The sequence below is a fragment of the Trichomycterus rosablanca genome, chromosome 6, assembly GCF_030014385.1.
Source record: "Trichomycterus rosablanca isolate fTriRos1 chromosome 6, fTriRos1.hap1, whole genome shotgun sequence".
Taxonomy (NCBI): Eukaryota; Metazoa; Chordata; class Actinopteri; order Siluriformes; family Trichomycteridae; genus Trichomycterus; species Trichomycterus rosablanca.
The window spans coordinates 33,315,591-33,339,236 of NC_085993.1; the positions used below are offsets into that span (position 1 = coordinate 33,315,591).

The 23,646-nt window shown below is 37.2% G+C and overlaps 1 protein-coding gene across 1 annotated transcript in view; it reads right to left on the reverse strand.

Moving 5' to 3' along the window:
- Positions 1-217: 217 nt before the first annotated feature.
- Positions 218-23,646, reverse strand: part of calcrlb (calcitonin receptor-like b) — a 34,522-nt gene continuing 11,093 nt past the window's right edge. The window contains exons 2-13 of the mRNA XM_062996864.1: positions 16,629-16,734; positions 15,221-15,368; positions 13,380-13,493; positions 12,468-12,580; positions 11,480-11,571; positions 11,268-11,394; positions 10,136-10,289; positions 9,003-9,063; positions 8,783-8,849; positions 5,452-5,670; positions 1,817-1,858; positions 218-1,177 (exon numbers count right to left, since the gene is read on the reverse strand). Of these exons, the coding sequence (XP_062852934.1) occupies positions 977-1,177; positions 1,817-1,858; positions 5,452-5,670; positions 8,783-8,849; positions 9,003-9,063; positions 10,136-10,289; positions 11,268-11,394; positions 11,480-11,571; positions 12,468-12,580; positions 13,380-13,493; positions 15,221-15,368; positions 16,629-16,679 (1,389 nt within the window). The 5' untranslated portion in view covers positions 16,680-16,734 and the 3' untranslated portion in view covers positions 218-976. The remainder of the gene's footprint in view (positions 1,178-1,816; positions 1,859-5,451; positions 5,671-8,782; positions 8,850-9,002; positions 9,064-10,135; positions 10,290-11,267; positions 11,395-11,479; positions 11,572-12,467; positions 12,581-13,379; positions 13,494-15,220; positions 15,369-16,628; positions 16,735-23,646) is intronic.

The window sequence follows — 23,646 nt, forward strand, 5'->3', positions numbered from 1 at the left end:
GATGAGTGATCGTCTCTGACTTTACATCTACAAGGTGCAATAACTAGGTAGGAGTGGACAGTGAGTGGTATTTAAAAACTCCAGTGGGGGTCCTGACCATTGAAGAACAGGTTGAAAGCAGGCTAAAAAGGTATGTAGAGAAACAGATGGACTACAGTCAGTATTTGTAGAACTACAAAGTGCTTCTATATGGTAAGTGGAGCTGATAAAATGGACAGTAAGTGTAGAAACAAGGAGGTGGTTTTAATGTTATGGCTGATCGGTGTGTATATATATATTCCAATTCTTGATTGACAAAAAAGAATATCTGCCCTAAGTCTGCCATGGCAAATATCCCTTGGGTGTATGTAAACCTATGACCTAAATTATATTATGGCCATGTAGTGTAAGACACAGACTTTGCACAATATTAACATAGATTATTCTAGATATCCACTTTAAAGCAGTACATTCGATGAATAAAAATGCCATTGTTTCTCCATATTGCGTTCTGACCTTGACTCTGAGTCCCAGTTACAGAATCACTGCATTTCAAACATCAAGTGTAGATTCACAACAAAGAACAGATGGAGTTTCACAATCAACACACCCAGTATAGGAACCAGAAAGTTTTTCTTTCTCCTGAATCTCACAGCACGTCTGTCGAGCGCCAGAGGGAACATAATCCAGATCATAGCTCTTGTAAAGTCTCTTGCGCGTTGCTAATCCCACATGTTGTCCTTTTTAAGATTTGAAACATGGCCAACGGATAGTACTTTCATCAGCGTCTGCTCATTAGTCATGTTGCTTCAAGCCTCCCTCTGGGTTACGCGTTTTTCTTTGTCCTTCTTAGCAAATCATGGAGAAAATGTTTTTGACGTCAAGCAGTTTTTAAAACACCTCTTTGTGCCAAAGTACTTTTAGATACAGTTAGATCCCAGTAGGAAACCATTAAGTAGGAGGCATGAAGTCGAGTGGCTGTTTTCACATGTAAATGTTATCTGAGGATGGTTGCATCCATGTTGTGAAAGCTTTTTCCGTTCAGTGTGTCCATGTGGCTGTCTATGCTGTAGCAGCGGTGCACCTCCGTCATGGAGGAGGTGTTGTAGGATGTTGACCGCAGAGCTTCTGTGTTGGTGAAAGTGCTGCCAAACTGGATGCGGTACTGGTTCCAGTGACGACGTAAAACACCCTGGACCTACAGGACACAGGAATATACAGGTTCATTCTGGGACTAATGTGGTTCAGTCTAGTTTAAACATTGTTGCACTGTTTATGTTGCATTGTCCCTTATTTAACTTTTCATTCACAGCTCAAAACTGTATGTGTGTCCACTATATATAGTCAAATGATGTTGACACATGTAAGCTTGTTGAACTATCCAAAACCATATACATTTATATGGACTTGCCACATGAACATGCAAACTCCACACAGAAAGGACCCGGACCGCCCCACCTGGGAATCGAACCCACTGAGCCACCAGTTTCTTTTCAGCAGACCTTCTCTTTGTGCGCAGGGGCACAATAATGATTGAACAGGTAAGGACTTTCCCCAAATTGTTGTCAATTGTCAATATTATTTTATTAGTCTAATAGGTGAAGTGTTAACAGACTTGTTTTGCTATAGAGTGCACATGTATGTAGCCAAGTTAAAATGTTGAGAACCAATGCTTTAGTGTGTCCAGGCTTAAGGTATCAGTGAGATTTGGTATATGGCAAAATGCACCACCCTGATGACAAAAGTAACTCCTAAAATGGATTGGCTACTTAAATAAGTTTGCCTTGAATTTAGCTTTGCTTTGAATGGGTGGAAGTGGGTTATAGCATTGACTCACCTCTCCGTTGAAGAAACAGAAGATTGTGGCCACCAGGAGACCCTAAAAGTGCCAGAAAAAGAAGTGAGATATCTCAACATCAAAGTGTTTATTACACAGTTTTACAGGCAAGCAACAAACAGATGGCTTTGTACATATAAACTGTGCTTTTTCAATGGGTACATTGGAGGAAGACCAGTGTAACCACTTTTTAACCACTTTTGTTTTTATTATTTCTAGTGCATGCATCTACTTAAAATTTACACACAGAATTTTACTGGACAAAATGTTCGTTAGTTAAACCTATTTTTCCCATAAGAAATACTGTCAATAGAATTAATCTGTGCCAGACCTTCCAAACCATCCCCTTACCTAACCTTTCTAATGTCTTAAATGCTCTTTTTTGTTATAAATACAACTATATTTTCCCTTAAATTATAGAATAGACATTATTGTAATAAACAATAATGAACAACAATACACAGTAGTACTGTACATAAAAAACACACATCACATTTCAGTGCAGTACATGTGCTGTACCATACACCATAATAAATTTCCTTTTTTTATAAAATGTTTCTACCGGAAACAACAATAACTCTCATATTTCTCTATTACTTCTTTCTTTAATTCAATAGTGTTGTATTTTGTAGGTGTAATAGCACGAAAGAATACTTTACTCAGCGGACTTCCTTCTTCTCTCTCACTAACTGTCTCCTCTGTCTGATACACAGTGACAGCTACTGGCAGGAGTAATTATACAACAACAAATGTAATAGATTTGTTCATTTTCTCAAAACTACGCTTTCTTTGCACCAGGAACTATACAGTAGACCTTTGAGTTACGAACGGTTTACCATACAAACATTTTGGGTTACGAACAATCTTTTTCAACTTAACGTACGAACAAATTTCGGATTATGAACCGAAATTTGCAAAACATGTGACATCACGAACAAGTTGACTCCGAGCGTCTCTCTCTCTCTCTCTCTCTCTATATATATATATATATATATATATATATATATATATATATATATACAGTATATATACTGTATATATATATATATATATATATATACAGTATATATACTGTATATATATATATATATATATATACACAGTATATACAGTGAGCGAACATTTGGACAGAGGACAGTGTTTTTTTCGGTGTTTTCTTTATATTTTGTAAAATTCAATATTCGGTTCGTAATCCGAAATTTGTTCGTAATCCGAAATTTGTTCGTACGTTAAGTTGAAAAAGATTGTTCGTAACCCAAAATCTTCGTATGGTAAACCGTTCGTAACTCAAGGGTCTACTGTACAGTTCTGTGAAAAAGTGGCCATCACCTGATTTCTTCTGTTTTTGCTAATTTGGCAACATTAGAGGGTTTTTGAGTATGAACTACCCATTTAAGATCTTGCCACAGCATCTCAATCAGATTTAAGTCAGGGCTTTTACTCAGCCACTCCAAGACCTTTGTTTGGTCCTTTTATTCATTTAGAGGTGGACTTGCTTGTGAGCCTTGGATCATTGTTCTGCTGCATAACCCAACTGCACTTTAGCTACGGGTCACAAACTGACATGTGCACATACTCCTTCAGGATTTTCTGATTGAGAGCAGAATTCATGGTTTCATCAATTATGATGAGTTACCCAGGTCATCCAGAGCATCACACTAGCATCACCATGTTTGACTGTTGGTATAATGTTCCTATGGTGAAATGTGATGTTAGCTTTACATCAGATGTAACACGACCCCTGTCTTTCAAAAACTTCCACTTTTGACTCATCATTTCACAGAATATTAACCTAGAAGTCTTGGGAGTCATCTAGATGTTTTTTGGCAAATGCGTGAGAGGCTTTTATGTTCTTTGTGTTTGTGTCAGTGGTTGTTTGAGCCTTGAAGCTCTACCATGGATGCCATTTTTGTCCAGTGTTTTACTTATTGTGGAATTGTGTACAGTGACCTTAACCGAGGAACGTGACTCCTGCAGTAATTCAGCTGTTCGTCAGTGTTCTTTGTGACCTCCTGAATGAGTTGTCAGTGAGTTCTTGGTGAAATTTTGGTATGCTGGTCACTGCTGGGAAAGCTCACCATTGTTCCAAGTTTTCTTCATTTGTGGACAATGGCTCATACTGTGGTTTGTGGTCCCAGAGCCTCAGCAATGGCTTTGTAACTTTTTACAGACTGGTTGAGTTTAATTACTTTTGTCACATCTTTATGTGGCATCATGTGCTGCTTTTTGAAACTTTTTAGCCTGCCTCACAATGCCAGACATGCCAGTGATGTTTAGATTCAACATGTCTGACAGTAATCATGCCTTGGTGTGACTAGTGAAATTTAACTTAGTTGTTAATTGAATTTGGTTAACTGGTTGATTTATACTTTTCCCACATAAGCAGCAATGTCCGGCTTTATGTGGCCAGATGTGAAGGCTGTTTCTGGATGAGAAAGGCATCAATGCCCCTAACTGGTTCTCACAATCCCCAGACCTGAATCCAACTGTGACCTTATGGACATATCAGTGCATACGATGCCATCAAGTAGCGCCACAGACTGTCCAGGGACTCACTGATACCCTAATACAGGTCTGGGAGGAGATCCCCAGACACCATCCGCTATCACCATCTGCTAACTCATAACATTATGAGTTGCCGTAATGAAATTTGCGCAAAATGCATCAACCTTGAATTGTAACTTTTTACTTTGATTTTCGGTGTAATTCTGAATACAGGTCTCAATGAGTTGATGATTTTGGTTTCAATCTACCATTATCATTACATTATTTTGTTCTCAACAAATTACACAATTTATATCATTAAATTTTTTTACTTTAATCTGTCATTCATCGAGATCCGATGTGTGATTTAAGTGTTACAAATTTTTTGAACAGTATAAATTTGGAAAGACGACAGACATTATATTGAGCCCCAACATACAAAGAAATTATACTCTGATTAGGCATAACATTATGACCACCTTCCTTATATTGTGTTGGTCCCCATTTTGCAGCCCCATACACAACAAACTGCAATACACTGTGTATTCTGACACCTTTCTATCAGAACCAGCTTTAACTTCATCAGCAATTTGAGCTACAGTAGCTCGTCTGTTGGATTGGGACCACATGGACCAGCCTTCGCTCCCTACGTGCATCAATAAGCCTTGGCCGACCCTGTCACCAGTTTACCACTGTTCCTTCATGTTCCTTTTGATAGATACTGACCACTGCAGACCGGGAATACCCCACAAGAGCTGCAGTTTTGGAGATGCTGTGACCCAGTCGTCTAGCCATCACAATTTGGCCCTTGTCTAACTCACTCAAATCCTCACACTTGCTCATTTTTCCTGCTTCTAACATCAACTTTGAGGATAAAATGTTCACTTGCTGTTTAATATATCCCACCCACTAACAGGTGCCGTGATGAGAAGATAATCAGTGTTATTCACTTCACTTGTCAGTGGTCATAATGTTATGCCTAGTCGGTGTATGTGTAAACTTGGAAGTAAATATAAAAGTATTTTAAATAACAAAAACAAAAGCGGTTAAACACTCAATACGTCCTGCTTCCCTCTCCCTACATCAGTTACCTAGTTCTCTCTCATGAGTTTCACACTGACATTGTTTTGATGTTGTCTGATGGCTCTTACCTGATAATGCATTAGAATGTTCATCATATACATGTAGATCTCAGAGTAGAGGTGGCCCTCGAGTTTATAGGGCAGCAAAACAAACTGAATACCCAGGAGGGGAACCAGGATCAGGGTGGCTCTGACTGCTTTCATGTAGAGGCTGGACTCAGCTTGGTGGGTCACCTTCAGCTTGGTGATTAACACTCGCACAATGTTCAAGAGGAAAAAAAGATTTACCTGTAGGAAGCAGACAGAGAGAACAAAAGTATGTAAAAAAAAGGAAAGAGGGTTTATAAGTTATTATTTACTATATTTACTCCTTATTCAGCTTTATTAAAAACAATAAACACACACGATTCTGACCTGCACAGCTTTCAAACACTAACATAACAATGAGTTTAAAATTGTGTCAAAGGTGTAGTGATACTTTATGCCTAACAAAAGTCGAATGATGCAACAAGACAATGAGTGTTAAAGCACACAAAAACAGAATACTTCAAAAACGATCGGCCAACTGGGATCAGACATAAACCAAGTTGATTTGACACAAGAAGTTTATGTCAGAAATCCCAGAACTGTCTAGTTTTATTATAAATATTTTATAAATCATCATCTACAGGAAATGTTATTGCTGTTCTTTCCAACTTGGACAGTTAACGTGTTAAATAAAGTCATGGAAGGTATATTTGTGTGTGTTTTAGTAAAGACAGAATTTGTTTGTCTACTTTTAATGCCCAAACAAAGTTCAAAACTTTTTTTAACAGTTTTTAAACACTTTTAGTGCACCCAGGTGGTGCAACGGGATATTCTGCTAGCACACCAGTGCCAAGATTCTAAAATCCTCAGTTCGAAACTCGGCATTGCCACCGATCAGCTGGGCGCTATCTAGCGGGCATAACTAGCAGTGCCTGCAGGGGGGGATGACCAGAATATGTGGGTGGGGTCTTCAAACGCTGTGTAGGGACCCTGATTGCTGATCCTGCTGGATGTGACGGGCCCTGGCGTGTTTGCACCAAGTATGTCAAGAACTCACTACAGACTTTATTACAGACTGGACTGAATAATAACTCTATTATTTATTTATTTATTATTGCTAGTTATAACTTTTAGTTTAATTTAATTTTGGGTTTGTATGATTTGTGTAAATCTTATTCATTTAAAATATCCTCCCGACCACCCAAGAAGGATGGGCCCTGCTGAGTCTGGTTCCTCTCAAGGTTTCTTCCTGTAATTTTAAGGGAGATTTTCCTTGCCACAGTCGCCCTCGGCTTGCTCAACAGGGGTTTTTGTATCTGTTAGTCCTGGATTTTGTAAAGTTGCTTTGAGACAATGTCTATTGTAAAAAGTGCTATATAAATAAATTTGACTTGACTTGATTGGTGGATAGAGGCACCTGTGCAGAGTGCATGGGTGGAAAAAAGCTCCGTTAAGGGCTGCGTGTGGGTCGGAGGAGGCGTGAGCAGCAATAAACCCTCTTCAACTGCAAAAAATTGGGGATCCCCAGCAGCGGAAGACAAATTCACTACGCTAAATTGGGAGAAAAAGGCATAATATATATATTATGACCACCTCCACCTCCTTGACCACTCGTCCATCTGTTTCTCTACATGCTTTGTTAGCCCCCTTTCATACTGTTCCTTTATAATTATTATTTATTATTTAGGTTGTGGATCATTCTCAGCACTGCAGTGACACTGACATGGTGGTGGTGTGTTAGTGTGTGTTGTGCTGGTATGAGTGGATAAGACACAGCAGCGCTGATGGAGTTTTTAAACACCTCACTGTCACTGCTAGACTGAGAATAGTCCACCAACCAAAAATATCCAGCCAACAGCGCTCTGTAGGCAGCGTCCTGTAACCACTGATGAAGGTCTAGAAGATGATCAACTCAAACAGCAGCAATAGATGAGTGATTGTCTCTGACTTTTCATCTACAAAGTGGACCAACTAGGTAGGAGTGTCTAATAAAGTGGACAGTGAGTGGACACGGTATTTAAAAACTCCAGCAGCGCTTTTGTGTCTGATCTACTCATACCAGCACAACACACACTAACACCATGTCATCGTCACTGCAGTGCTGAGAATGATCCACCACCTAAATAATACCTGCTTTGTGGTGGTCCTGTGGGGGTCCTGACCATTGAAGAACAGGGTGAAAGCAGGCTAAAAAAGTATGTAGAGAAATAGACTGACTACAGTCAGTAATTGTAGAACTACAAAGTGCTCCTATATAGTAAGTGGAGCTGATAAAATGGACAATGTGTGTAGAAACCAGGAGGTGGTTTTAATGTTATGGCTGATCGGTATATATATATATATATATATATATATATATATATATATATATATATATATGCCTGTTATTTCCAAGAAACTGAGCATGTCTAGTTTTACAATGCACCTCACTTACAACACTCACCTAGCAAAATTAAATGTAAAAAACTAGAAGTTACTGTGATTTTGATGGTAAATGATGCTGTAAAAATAGCCCATAGGTATGTGTAGGTCTTTAAAAACACTGCACAGAAGGTAAAAATGGTACAACACAAAGTATCACTAGCTGGTCACTGAGCCTCTTTATGATAATGCAAAGCTTCCTGGGTATTTAGACTACACAGGGGTCTTACTGACAACACATTTAAAGCAGCACAATCTTACAGCAGGAAGTGTTGCTGCGTATCTTAACACTGGAAGTTACATTGTGTTTGGTGTTTAATGAGTTCTGGCCTGTGTTTGGTAATTTTATCCAGGTACTCAGGTTTCCTCCTACATAAGAAAGCATGCCAGTGGGTGGACTGGATTCTCTAAATGACCAACTAATGTGAATAAGTATTTATGAGTGCAGGCCACACATTCAGTTGCAGTGTATGAAGAGTGTTTATGAGACTGTAAGGGAAGGAAGGGGAACTCTAAGAATGTTGGGCTGAAACTTAGGGTGGCTCTTTGTGCTGGGCAGCCAAACTACTCACTCAGTGAATAAATATTTAGGGAAAAAACAACAACATGACAGTTTGTGGTACTGTTTAATTACCGGCACTACAATATGCTTTTGTATTGTATTCAGGCTTTGTACGATGACATGCTTTATTGTGTTTTCTTCTCTAAAATGGTAGGTGGAAAATAGTGACCGTTTTGCAAAAGCTATGGCATTTTATAACATTTTCCACTATTAAAAATAACCAAGGTTTGGTTCCACTATAAATAAATTGTCCATATATTTAAAAGACTTTATCAAAACTGGGAGTAGTATTATCATAAGAAAACATTTCCACTCAGAGGAACAAAGGAAAATAACACATGCTGGTGAAAAGGGCAAAGAAGAAAGGGAAAAAAGAGAGAGGGAACTCACCAGTAAAGCAGCACAAATGGGCCCATGGATAATATAAAGCAGAGATGTATTTGAACTGATCCAGCAACTGCAGCAGAGAGAAAATAAGATACAGATTTTCACCACGTTACCCACCTTGTCCTACTTATCCTACATATAACAACTGTACATTAACAGCTTTAACTGTTTTGGTTTATCGTGCTCTAGGTTCCATTTGTCTTTGCTGTACGTTTGCACTTACTTGTCGTTGTAGTAGTAGCTTCTGGCTATAGCATGTATCATTGCTGGGATGATAGGAAAGCCTAAAAATCATGAACCAAAACAAACACTTTGTTGTGATTCCTAGTTTACTCTATGGAACACAATGTTAAATCTGGCTAGTCAGAAACTGAAGTTTAGAAAATACACAGTGGGTAAGTGGGTAAGGATGTCTGATGATGGCTGAGCATACATGCAGCCTAATACTCAGAATAGAATATGTTTTCAATAAAAAAAGCTGAGATGAATCCAAATAATATTTGTACCCAATTGTGCAAGATTGATATTCCCATACATTAATGTTTCTCGCACTATTTAGACCAAGTAACTATTTAGACCCTTAATTTTCTTTGGGATTAATAAAGTATTTATCTATCAATCAATCCATCCATCCATCCATCCATGTTGATCAACCCAAAACCTCCAATTGATACCCATAGCACAAACACAAAATAAGCCTGTGAATAGGTACTAAATACCATTTAAGTACAAGTTCTTGGTCCTTGTGCCATTACATTATACATTTTTAACTTAGATACATTTTGTTGTGCCACCTTATAATACTTTTTCGAAACCGGCAGTGAGGTCTGTTTTAAGATTAATATCAGAAATCACATGCTCCTCATCGTCAACAGGCAAGTCTGATCTATCATTGGTATTATTCTTCCTCGCATCTGTTACCTGAGGTTTTTATTTTTACTGGCAAACGTGACAAGTACTGAAAAAAAGTGGCAGGAAAGATTTTCTCTTAGGTGTTTGCTTAGTCTTCACAGATTTTTATCAAAATATAGCAATTTTTTTGTTGTGTAGTCATGGTCAAAAATATAGGCACCCATTCACCAGAAAATAGTTACTATTATGTTTATTTCTTTTGTTTGCAATGGATTATGACAAACAACCTGAGAAAAAATTTAATGGTATAATTTCACACAGGACTCCAGAAATTGACTGGATAAAATCTTTCTATTATCTTACTATATTCTATACACACTGAACGTCAATATTCTATACTAAACTTTTCACTCTAATTTTGCCACAATATGCCCATTGCAGATTTAAGAATTCAGGTCAAATAAGTAGTAAATTAGTAAATTATGAGATGTGTGATGTGCTCACCCCAGCCCAGCAGGTAATACCACATGAGATGTTGCTTCTCAGCAAACACAGCCACAACGATCAGTGTGTGTAGGTAGATTCCTTCACACAGCATCCAGAAATACATACAGCCCAAAATATACAGGTGGATAAACATGACCACCTTACAGCTCACCTGTGTATATATGCACAAAAGTACTCAAGATTAGCAACATAGCTTAAAGAAAATATTCATTTAAACAATTATGGTATCATTTGTAATTGAATTTCTAGCAGTTACAGAAAACATACAGAAAATACTTGAGTATATATCATAAGACCACACTAAGACCATGATTTTCGTAAGGTGTATGAGTTTATACACACGTGCAAATTGCATAATCTCCACAAAAATAGTAAACATCAGCCTTTAAAAAATGACTGTCTTTAAAATGAGATAACTATAAAACACATCGTTTCTGGTTATCAGATCTGCCTCTTGTCTGTCTTGACTGACTCCTTAGTTCACTATTACAGCAAATGTGTAAGTCTAGTTTAATAAATGAGGATTTACATACACTCATTTATTGATTTTTAATAATCACTTAATTTTGGTCAGGGTCGCAGTGTGTCTGCCACCATCTGAGAACACCAACCGTGTTTGGCTATTTTATAATGCAATTACTTTAAAATGAAACTGGCATTATTTACCACAAAAATCATTCCACATAACAACTCAAGAAAAATGTGAGCTAATTATAACATGGCATCTATATCATGATTACTTCATCCTCTTATCTTCTATATTCCACTGTAGTAGCTTAAACAGCGTAGAGCGTTTCCTATACTGGCTAGTAAAGCCAGAAGTACAGGACCAAAGAACAGCCTGACATAAAGCGTCAACATTTATATGAAAAATGTAATACACCATTGCAGAATAAAATGAAATCAATGCCTTAAAGCAGCTGAAGGGTGAATCTCTTAACAAGTACTGTGTTTAACTACTTTTTAGATAAATCTTTATGGCATGTTTTATAACTTCCACAATTATTCATATTTAAATAATAAGAACACATTATAAGGTTGCACAAGCAAACCAGCTCAATTTATTTGTAGTCGTACTAAATTCTGGCCAAAGTGTTTATCTAATTACACAAAAATATGACCTACTCACCGGATTAGCTTGTACTAATTCCTGATTGTTGACCACAGCGGTAAACCAAATGATAGTTATAATAGAATTTAGGACAAAGGAAAAGAAGAGGTTTTTATGAAGTGTGATCCTCTGGCAACTTAAACTCCTGGAGTAAAACAAAAAAATGAAATCAGTAAAATGCAGTCCAAAACCTCATAGCAACTGCTGAGTAAAATTATCATCATACTTACTTAAAATGAAAAAATATTGCCAGAGAAGCAAGTAAAGATATCAATGACAATCCATGACCAATCAGGTCCAGATAGTAGAGGTTAACTGTTGTCTAAAAATGAAAAAAAAAAAAAAGTACAAACACAATATTATAGTATCAATTTTAAATGTGACTTGTATATAGTACTTAAGTTTTTATGTAAAAGCAGTGACTGACTAAAAACAAATTGTGCATTAGACTAATGAAATGGAATTTTGTGACTATATAGAATCCTGCAGCATTCTACAGATGTGTTGTTTTTAAACCATGGATTGGTATTAGGGCTTTAAAACAAAAAAATCCATATGTGAGTAGATTTGATGCTTTTCAAAGTTAATCCATGAGATGATGGGAAGAGTGGCACAGCTAGCAACATAGAAACCTGAGCCTTTGGTCAATATCTGTGTGAACTTTTACCCATGTCTACATGTATTTTACCCATGTTTAATATATTTTGATGAGAATGTATTGGTATTACTATGTGATCTGACGTTCAGCCACAATTGTTTTATGTAGAAAGACAACAAGCAAGTCCACCTTTAAAAAGCTCAAAATAAACAAAACTAGCTTTTTAGAGTGGCACAATATGCTTAAACAGGCAGTTCATGCTCCAACGCCCGTTAATGTGCTTAAATAAAAAGAAATCCTACAAAGTTGGCCAAAGTGCTTCCACAGGGAAGTGGAAAACTAATCCCCAGTTATCAGAAGCATTTAGTTGCAGCTGTTGCAGCTAAAGATGGCATCACAAGTTATTACAAGGAATTACATTTCCACACAGTGCAAAGTGGTGTTATCATTTTTAATAAACTGCTTCAATACATTAAATAACTACTTTAAACTGTATTTTGTTCAATCAGGCTGCCTTTGTCATATTAAAATGATTAAAGATCTGAAACAATAAAATGTGACATGCAAAAATATGAGAAAAGGCTGATGTTGCTCAAATAATCTTTCTAATATATACTTACTAGTCTGCGTTCGTTAGTTGCTTGTTTACACCTTGTATAATTAGTCCAGGTTCTGTTGCTTTCAGGGTGGACAAACCAGTGGCCAGAGTCAGTACAGATTTTTGATGCAACCTCTGAACAAACAACAACAACAAATACCTTACTTAACACTTAGACATACAATAATGAAATAAATAAGTGAAAAACCATAACGAGTGCTGGTAAGTTTAACCGACAGTCTCTGCGCCTCTTTTAGCATTAATTTGCTCCAAGTGGAGGAGTGTCTTTATAATCACCGCCTCTTTGGTAAATTGTCACAGGTTTCCCTGTTTTAACCTCAGGTTGTGATGTGTGGCTTGGTCTGGCCTGGATTTTCCACCGGTGCATATGCCCGCATTCTTTATACACTTTTCAGTAAACTCATTTGGCATTGCACCATTTTTCGGCATCTTAGCAGTCACCACGTATGGATCTACGCTGGACATGGGCTGTGTCATTTGGTAGAGTGACTACTATGCCTTTTGTTGTAGCCATGGCCAGTTTTCAAAATTCCTTCTCTTTTTGAGAACTTGGGTTATCACACACTGGTACACTGTGTAGCTAAAAAAAATTTTTATCGTCTCTCCCCACTTTCGGACTGGATTTTTGATTTGGATTTATTTGATACTTTTATTACTCTGACCATTTCGTATATTTTAGTTTTCCACTTTGTTTGTGACTCTTTAGCTTCAGTATTCTTCTGCCTTGGTTGAGCCTCCTGCCATTAGGGTTAATCTTTTAAATCTCGCAGGTGCAGGGCTCCATCTGGCCCCATCATAGTGATGTGTGACATGCCTTGTTACAAAAAGTATTTCTAAGTACTACTACTAATATTGTTGGTTCTATTTTACAATACTTTTTATGCTATGCCTCCATGATCATTAAAGAAAATACCTGAGGTGTCAAAGTCATGGTAGTAATCAGGACAGTGTTGAGTTGCAGTGAGTCCAACCTCAACATCGTCCCAGCACATCCAGCCATCCCATGTACGGTTACACATCAGCCCATCTGTACAACATAGTCAAAAAAAAGTATTTATAGAATGACCTTCTAAAATAATGTATAGAATCAACAGATAACACTAAAAGTTCATAAGGTCATGACAAAAAATTGTATCCCTGCTCTTCTTTCAGAAGATGCACCACTAGATAACTGTTGCACATTATCTTTCATAGGTATGATCCTATATATTAGTATGGAAATCCTTACACAATTGTTGAATATAATAAATATAATCCTGACAGTTTATGGAAATGCAATTGTATGTTATAAAGATTAATAAACAATTACACTGGAAAGTGGCCACAACTCCTAGTTTATTACAAATTCTTTAAGATAATCAGATAATCCACAGTCATTTGTGATAAATGGCCAGTCAGTAAAATAAATTGTAATGCCATGGCAGCAGTCCAAGTGCTCCTTTACATTAGGAGTCATGTCCCTCTGCCCTGCCTAGTTTGGCTGGCAGATGGGGCACAAGGCTAAGTTGTATGTGATCTGTCAAACTTTCTTGATTGACAGTCATCTGTACCTCATAAGTGTTAGGCTGCTTCAAGTGGAAGGTTTCCTATATATCACGGCTTCTCTCTGTCCTATTTGCCAGCTCCTTTGTTGCACACTTGCATTTCTCTGAGGCCGTGGTGCCAGTAAACTTGGTAGGGCTTGACGTTCCACTGATGAGGATTGTCAGATTTCTGGGATCTTGCCCCAGTGTCGCCATGTGTTAGACCTTATGAGGATACCGCCCTGGGAGTCCACTGTGCGCAGAGGCGCACAAATTGGCGTGGCAGGGGTTCTGCTCGTGTGTTGCCAGAACCGGCAGGTTCAGACAGTTTTCTGTCTTTCTTTTTTTAGAGAACTTTAGAGAATTACACATGGCTGGAAAAGTCATATTGTGACATCCAGTTCTCGTTTCTGCACTATCCCCTTTCTATCCACGTTCTCTCTTGAGGGTTTTCATGTCTTTCAACTTTTACTTTTTAATACTAATTTGACCACCACTTTTATTTGCAGCTGCTTCCTTTTTGTTAGTGGCTTTTTGTCACAGTATTGTTCTACCTTGATTAAATATCTGCACATGGGTTCTATTTTCATTCTTGCATGTGTGAGGGGATCCGCCTTGCGCTCTCTGTAGTGAGGCGCATTCCAGCCCTGTTACATAGATAACCTTCAAACATACATTAAAAAAATTTATCTAATTTGATCTGATTTATGAGATTAGTCCAGTCTTCTATAAGTCAAATCTGCTTAATTAAAATATTTATGACTGATACTGACAGGTTTATGTTTGCTGATATTGTCCAGCTACAAAATTCTATATTAAAAGGTGCTGAAAATGCTCACAGTTGCTGTCAGACAAGTATTTGCATGAAAGTATTTGAAACAAGGCCACATCATGAGAGGATGTTTAAGTGTTTGCAGATGAACAATGCATAGGCAGACACACCCAGCAAAATCAAAATCACATTCCACCGAGTCAGTTGTTTGCTTGTAAAACTTTTGTTTTAATAATATATGTGCATTCCATATTGGACCAATTCATACTATACTTGTCTAGAGTTGTGATGTATGCACATAAAAGGAATTTAAAGCGAAATTTCACAGACATCTGCATCAAACATTTAACTTTAAAATTAAGCACAGCCTCACACGTAACATAAACCTAGTTCAGACAGGGTAGATTTGACTGAAAATCCTATGGTATGAAATCTAAAGACAAGTAATGATTTTATTACCTATTTGATTATGGTTGGTGTCCTTTGTAATCTTTTGGTAGCACTCAAACTGGGCCATCATGATCTTGTTACGTGAGAAGTCATTTTCATGAGAGCTATTCTTGGATTTCTCCTGTGTTTCGTTATTAGAAAAGTTTGCCATTGTTAGCTGAAAAAAACATAAACAATCATTTAAATCCTAGAACAGTGACATATTTGCATTTTCCCACTTAGTATAGCCACAGACTGAGTATAGCCACAGACTAAGTATAGCTACAGACTGAGTATAGCTACAGACTGAGTATAGCCACAGACTAAGTATAGCTACAGACTGAGTATAGCTACAGACTGAGTATAGCCACAGACTAAATATCGCTACAGACTGAGTATAGCTACAGACTGAGTATAGCTACAGATACAGACTGAGTATAGCTACAAATACAGACTGAGTATAGCTACAGACTGAGTATAGCCACAGACTGAGTGTAGCCACAGACTGAGTATAGCCACAGACTGAGTATAGCTACAGATTAAGTATAGCCACAGACTGAGTATTGCTACAGACTGAGTATAGCTACAGACTGAGTATAGCTACAGATAAAGACTGAGTATAGCTACAGACTGAGTATAGCTACAGACTGAGTATAGCCACAGACTGAGTATAGCTACAGACTGAGTATTGCTACAGACTGAGTATAGCTACAGATACAGACTGAGTATAGCCACAGACTGAGTATAGCTACAGACTGAGTATAGCTACAGACTGAGTATAGCTACAGATACAGACTGAGTATAGCCACAGACTGAGTATTGCTACAGACTGAGTATAGCTACAGATACAGACTGAGTATAGCCACAGACTGAGTATAGCTACAGACTGGGTATAGCTACAGACTGAGTATAGCTACAGACTGAGTATAGCTACAGATACAGACTGAGTATAGCCACAGACTGAGTATAGCTACGGACTGAGTGTAGCCACAGACTGAGTATAGCCACAGACTGAGTATAGCTACAGACTGAGTATAGCTACAGACTGAGTATAGCTACGGACTGAGTGTAGCCACAGACTGAGTATAGCTACAGACTGAGTATAGCTACGGACTGAGTGTAGCCACAGACTGACTATAGCTACAGACTGAGTATAGCTACGGACTGAGTGTAGCCACAGACTTGAATGCTTCCCCTTTCACAAGTATGCAGCATTATCTCCTACAGTGAGACCCACTATACTGCTTCATGAGTAACCCACCCCTCGTGTGGGCGCCTCAGTTAGCCAGCCTGTTCAATGCCCAGCCAGGTTGTTATTTTTACTGATTTAGATTGATAAGAAATTTTATTGTGAGGGGAGTGGTAAAATCCATAATAGTATCTTTGAGTTCTGCACGAAGAGTGATTATTAAACAAAATTAACTGAGCATTACTGTACCTGACAGGTTGTGAATAATATCGAGAATGAGGTAATCCAATATCGAAACATGGTTCCTTTATTCTGGCTGAGAAACACAAAGTTCCTGGTGTCGGTCCTGAAAATACTAGAGCACAAAGAACAGAAAATAGTAAATCGATCCACCACAGGATAATCCATAATAATCTGTATCTTGCAAAATGTATAATAAGAATATTAGGGTTTTTTGTCTATCTTGATGTAACCAGTTTATTGTATCAGTTATGTGAGCTGCACTAATACAGTTCTAAGGCAATTGTGACTTAGTTAAGGTACTGGACTATTGATCAGAAGGTTAAGGGTTAAATACCCACCACTACTACCACAGATTTTCTTTTGACCAAGCTCTTAATCATCAGTTGCTACTAAAATCACAGGAAAATGTGCTTAATTTCACAGATGTTTTTTCAAAAATTACAGATTTCACGGATTTTAAAACAAAAGTGCCACATTTCACAGCAGTCATTAAATAACACTTAAAAACTGAATGACAGAATTAACAGAAGGGCGGCACGGTGGCTAGCACTGTCACTTCACAGCAAGAAGGTCCTGGGTTCAATCCCCAGGTGTTCTCCCCGTGTCTGCGAGGGTTTCCTCCCACAGTCCAAAACATGCAGTCAGATTAATTGGAGCCACTGAATTGCCCTATGGGTGAATGGGTGTGTGTATGTGTGTGTGTGTCTGCCCTGCAATGGACTGGCGCCCCGTCCAGGGTGTTACCGTGTGCCTTGCGCCCATTGAAAAGCTGTGATAGGCTCCAGCACCCCCCCGCCACATCCCGCGACCCTGATTGGATAAGCGGTTAAGAAAGTGAGTGAGTGAGTGGTGAGAATTAATAGAAGCTACAATACACAGCACAGCCTACCTTAATAGTTCCCTCTCAAAGACCACGCCCTGCGCATGATTTCCACAGAATCGGTTCAGAGTTTTCCAAACCTAGTTTTGTCTAGCCGATTGCTAATGTAAACTAGCGTCTTTAGAGTTTGCTGAGTTTATAAAGAAAAAAAGAAACTGTATGCAAATTTAAAATGTTAAATCGCTAAACACAAACCTTAAATTTTGAATTTCATGGCAAATTGCATATTTTATGGGAAACGGTTCGTGGCGCGACTTTTATGACCGTGAATTTGGTAGTGCCTTACTCATAAGTCACATTAGCTAAAAGCATCTGCCCAGTGTTGTAAATATACAGCAATAATATTTGTATGGTATACTTCTATGGACTTCTGGTTACTAAATAGTACGCCTAGAGAACTTCATGGTTCAAAACACTTTTCTTTTGTCTCAGATATTGCTTGTTTACTATACTATATTTTAGTCAGTCTCTGTCCTGGTCATTGGCCTGGCCAGATATTGTTTTAGTTTCACTGGAAACAAGCTGTTGTTTTATATCCTTTCCCCCCACACACAACTTATCTATTGCACAATCACTAAATACTAACAGTTGCAACTGCTTAATTCAACTGAATAAAAAGGGGAGGCATTGGGGAATTAATTATAATCTGGTGTTGAAACTGACTATTTACAAGAAAAACACTCTGTTTTCTGTTTACCATGAAATTTCTGCTTTTATTATAATGATGATGATGACAATAATAATTGTAATAATAATAACAACAATACAGAAGGAACTTCTTACTGCTTTGATGACAGTCAAAAAAGGTTTTAAAGCAAAAACATTAAGAAACTACATCTATTTCTGTAAGATACCTTTTAAGACTTCAGTTGGTTGAGGTATTTAAAATATTGAGACCTTATTAGAAAACATCAAATATCCAGGACCTCAGGCTAACGCACACCCTTACTGACATATGTGAGTTTATCAACCTCTTTTAAATGGCGGCAACACACACAATGCTTTTAAAATTCCTCCATTGCTTGTGCCTTAAATAGACAGCAGACAATACTGCTGCAGCATCCCTTTTTCAGACAAAGCCAACTATGTCAGTAGAGTGCTCGCTGTGGTCCAGTGACGCTGATGAGACTCAAACTCTGGTCTAGTGCATTAGATGGCTGCACTACACAAGTGCTTAATATTAGGCTTTAAGATGTACAGTAGACCCTTGACTTACGAATTTAATTGGTTCTGAAGGGCTGTTCTTAAGTCAAAATGTTCGTTAGTTAAACCGATTTTTCCCATAAGAAATAATGTAAATAGAATTCATCTGTGCCAGACCTCCCAAACCACCCCCTTACCTAACCTTTCTAATGTCTTAAATTGTCTTTTTTGTTATAAATACAAGTATATTTTCCCTTAATCCTAAATTATAGAATAGACATTACTGTAATAAACAATAATAAACAACAATACACAGTAGTACTGTACATAAAACACACACCACATTTCATTACAGTACGTGTGCTTTACTATACACCATAATAAATTTCCTTCTTTTTTTTTATAAAATGTATCTACCAGGAATAACAATAACTCTCATATTTTTTCTATTATTTCCTTCTTTATTTCAATAGTGTTGTATTTTGTAGGTGTAAGAATACTTTACTGAGCCGAATTCCTTCTTCTCTCTCACTCACTGTCCTCTCTGTCTGATACACAGTGACAGGTACTGGCAGGAGAAATTATACAACAACAAATGTAATAGATTTGTTCATTTTCTCTGTACTGCACTTCAGCTGCACATTCTTTGAGGCCATTTTAATATTGAATTTTACAAAATATAAAGAAAACATCGAAAAAACACCATCCGCTGTTCGCTCACTGTATATATATAGAGAGAGAGAGAGAGAGAGAGACGGTCGGAGTTAACTTGTTCGTGACGTCACGTGTTTTGCGAATTTCGGTTTGTAATACGAAATTTGTTCGTACGTTAAGTTGAAAAAGATCGTTCGTAACCCAAAATGTTCGTATGGTAAACCGCTCGTAACGCAAGGGTCCACTGTATATATGAATAATAATAAAGGAGTTTTAGTGATTACATTGCAGTGGAGTATACTTCAGGTGCATTTCCAAATGAAATAAAAAGTGACAGGAACAAGTTTGTCTCCTGGATGAATTTTTCATAAATGTAGCACATTTATAGTAAACTGTAATTCATCCAGAGCAACAGCTGGTGTTTGGCTGACCTACTGTTCAAACCAGGATTGTAACAGCAGGGCTATAATGAAGCCAAAGGCTAATGGAAAGATTCCAAGCCTAATGGACATAGCAGTCCCATCTATCAATGGGCCTCAGTGGAACAGTGGAAGCAAGAATATCCTGAGATCTAAACTATGAGTTTCACTTATGCCCAAGTTGGCAGTGGAAAAGTAGACCAGGGCAAAGTTTCTTACACACAATGTCTTACAGACAATGATGAACTTTATCATGAAGGAGAAAGGCTATGATGTCCTGGGGAAACACCTCGGTGGCTTTTATAAGTAACCTTACTGTAAGATGTTACTCATTGAAGTCTGTGTTAACAGACATGTGTTGTAATCTTGAAGGCTCATTTCCAGGGCTTTCACCAGTTCATGGAAATCATCAAGGATTACATCCCATGAGAATAAAGGCTAGCATCCAGTAATGACCACAGTTACTACCAGCTACTTTTTATACAGTATACAGTTGTGTAAAAAGTAATCACCAAATTTCCAACTTGTCACAATAAATTATTTCAGATCATTAAACAAAACATTGAAAACACAGCAAAACACAAAAACGGTACATTGTAAACTTCACAAAGTTGGAATTCCATTCACAAATGCCATTCACAAATGTTTTATATTAAAGACCATTAAGAGAAGACACACACATTTGTAGAATGAGCACAAAACAAGACTTTTGAGCACTGAAAGAAAAGTAAAATGATCTAAAATTTTACTCTTATCGCATTTCCTACATCTGGGTGAATTTTCATTTGGAGAAACCCAAAGGATGCCTTTAACCTACAATGTCTGCTGTCAATTATTAATTACGATGAGGGATTGATTGGTTGTAGGGTCTGGTGAATATCAATCGAAAAAGCATTCATTACTACTGTGTAATAAAATCAAATAAAAAAAAACATTCAGAAATTCATGGATTTCAAAAACCAACCAAAAATCTTAAAAGTGCATATTATTTTCCTGAAATATTTTAATCTAATATGTTCAAATTATTAAATCACAGTATCATGCAAATTATAATATCAACTTGTTAACCGAAAAATTAAGATGATGAAGATTTGGTAGACCCTGTGCTAAAATGTTACAAGCACCAGTTGGGATGTTGTGTACAATGCAGTAAAAAAGAGGAATCTGTGATTGTTAATTCTTTTGAATCTTTAACTTCAAAAAAATTCTAATATTTTTATTGATCATCTTCATTATATTTTGTAAACATAAACACATTTTGAATGTTATGCCGGTAATACACTACAAAAAGGTTGGTGTTAAGGTAGACTTTCAGGATTTCAGTTGGGACAGAGGCATGTTTAGCTCTGTGTTCCATCACCTTTTCTATTAATGAGGGATAGAAACTGAGGTTTGGGAACTAAGGACACTAATTGTGTGATTCTTGCTTGATCCAAGACTTCAGCTGCTCAACAGTCTGGGGTCACCATTGTCTGATTGATCTGTTCATGATGCATCATACATTTTCAATAGGAGACAGATCTGGACTGCTGGCAGACCAGTCAAGCACACATGCTCTGTGTCTACGAAGCCACGCTGTTGTAGCACATGCAGATTGAGACCTGGTGGATCCTCCTTTTATACCCAATCATGATTTCCTCACTCGTTACCAATTCACCTGTGTATTGTACAATGTAACCTGAATATTTTATTTAACTTTTTTAATTAATTAATTTATTTAATTTATTTAACTTTTTTCTCTTATTTTGCCTATGTTCAAACTTTTTGGAGTGTGTTGGAGGCATCAATTTCCAGTTGTGTTTACAAAATACAGTGATGCTGATCAGTGAAAACATTGGGGATCTTTTCTTTCTACTTTTGCCTCAAGTTTTTGCAAAAGAAGTTCTTGGAAGAAACCATGTTCACAAAAATGGGGAAAATGTAAGTTTAAAAAAAAAGTAAGGTAAAAAATATCTATTAGGTTCTAGTAAGCAAGATATTCTGTGGTACCCACTTTACCAGCTGTGCCATGATGGCGCCCTGTCGTTTAATAGTTTGCTAAAATAGGTTCTTTGATCTCATGTCATCACATTACTTTGGAAACTTACTCTCAATGTATCACCAGTCAACACCTTTGTAAAAATAGGTAAATGTACTCTTTCCATTTACTTCACAGTGTTAAAAAAATCTTTCTGAGTTCCAGTAAGGTTGCTGCTGTTCACAAAACAAATCAAAATAAAGTCAGAAAAGCAATAAATCATTCATTTACAAGTTAATTCAAAATAAAGTAGAGATCTTAAAAAGATGAATTGTAAGAGCCATGAAAAGTATTCATTCTGGTCTTTTTTTTTTTTTATAAGAGTCACAACCTGCGATCTGTATAAATGACACTAAAACCTTTTAGCTTGGGTCTAATCATTTTAACAATATGTTAATCAAGTCTCTCCAATAGTCAGACAAACATTTAGACACAAACTGCACATTTAAAGGGTGTGGGTCTAAAGGTGGCATGGTGGCTAAATGGGTAGTACTGTCGCCTCACAGCAAGAAGGTCCTGGGTTCGATCCCCAGGTGGGGTGGTCCTCAGCCTGATTGGATGAGTGGTTAAGAAAGTGAGTGAGCTTTCCTAAATATAGCAGCTTTTTTTCTGTCAAATTACCTTTTCAAACACACAGTTCACATACAATTATTGAAAATTATTACAGAATATCATAAATGCATTCTAAACCTTTATAACACGAATTTTCTTGATGCAGTGGTAGACTGTGTTAAGTGACAATGGTTTTCTGAAGTACTCCTGAGTCCACATGTCTATATTTATTACAGTAGGACAGTTTCTCATGTACTGTCATCTGAGAGCTCAAATTAAGCACATTCAACAGTTGTTTCCAGCTTTGCCCCACACGGAATAAGACTCCAGATTCCCTGAACCCTTTTCAGATTATTATGTGTGGTAGATGGTGAAAGACAAAATTAGTGCAATCTTGCATTGAGAAATGTTCTTTTTGAACTGATTGGCAATTCTCCCCTAAAGTTTGGCACAAAGTGGTGAGCCATGACCCATCATTGCTTGTAAAAACTGATCTTTTGGTGTATCCCAATTATCCAATTATGATTCCCTCACCTGTTACCAATTCACCTGCTTAGTATGGAACACTGTAACTTAAATATTCTATAAACTTTTTACTTTTATGTTGCCTCTGTCCTAGCTTTTTTGGGATATATTGCAGGCATCAAATTCTAAATTTGTTTCTGTTAAGAAAATATAATAAAGATGGAAACCCTAAATAAAGTCAAGTCAAATGTAATTATATAGCGCTTTTTACAATGGACACTGGAAATCTTTTCTTTCTACTTTTGTCAGTTAAATAAAGATTCAAGAGAATTAACAAATCACAGACTTTTATAATTGCATGTTACAAAATGTCCCATCTTTTTTGGAAATGGGGTTTGTGGATGATTTCAAGAAAATGTTAATATTCATACACACTGTACATTACTAGACTCTTACGCAATGATACTTAAATAGTACAATATTTATAAGGTTAATAAAGTAAAAGCTGAAATTTGTCAAAAAGAGGAGATTCTTAGCTTTAAATCTGTACCCCTATCCATGTGTAACCTATTCCTTTAGTTTATTTTGGACCCAATAGCATGTCAATAGACCTTAAAAAGATCAGAAAGAATGATTTCTCTGTAAGATGAATATCAGCAGTGTGTTAAGAAAACACAAGGTAGGCTGGCTCTTCTAAAACTCTAAATTTTAACTGCCTCAATGCATCTTGGACATGTTCATGGCTTTGTTGTTGTTTTCCTTTTTTAATCAAGACTTGTCGGTCTTGTCGTGGCCAAGTGTACACAATGCTATGTGATTCTTTTGTTCGGCCTCCAAACATTTCCTGCCTGGACCTGAGAACAAAACCACATGATTTGACTCATATGTGGAAAA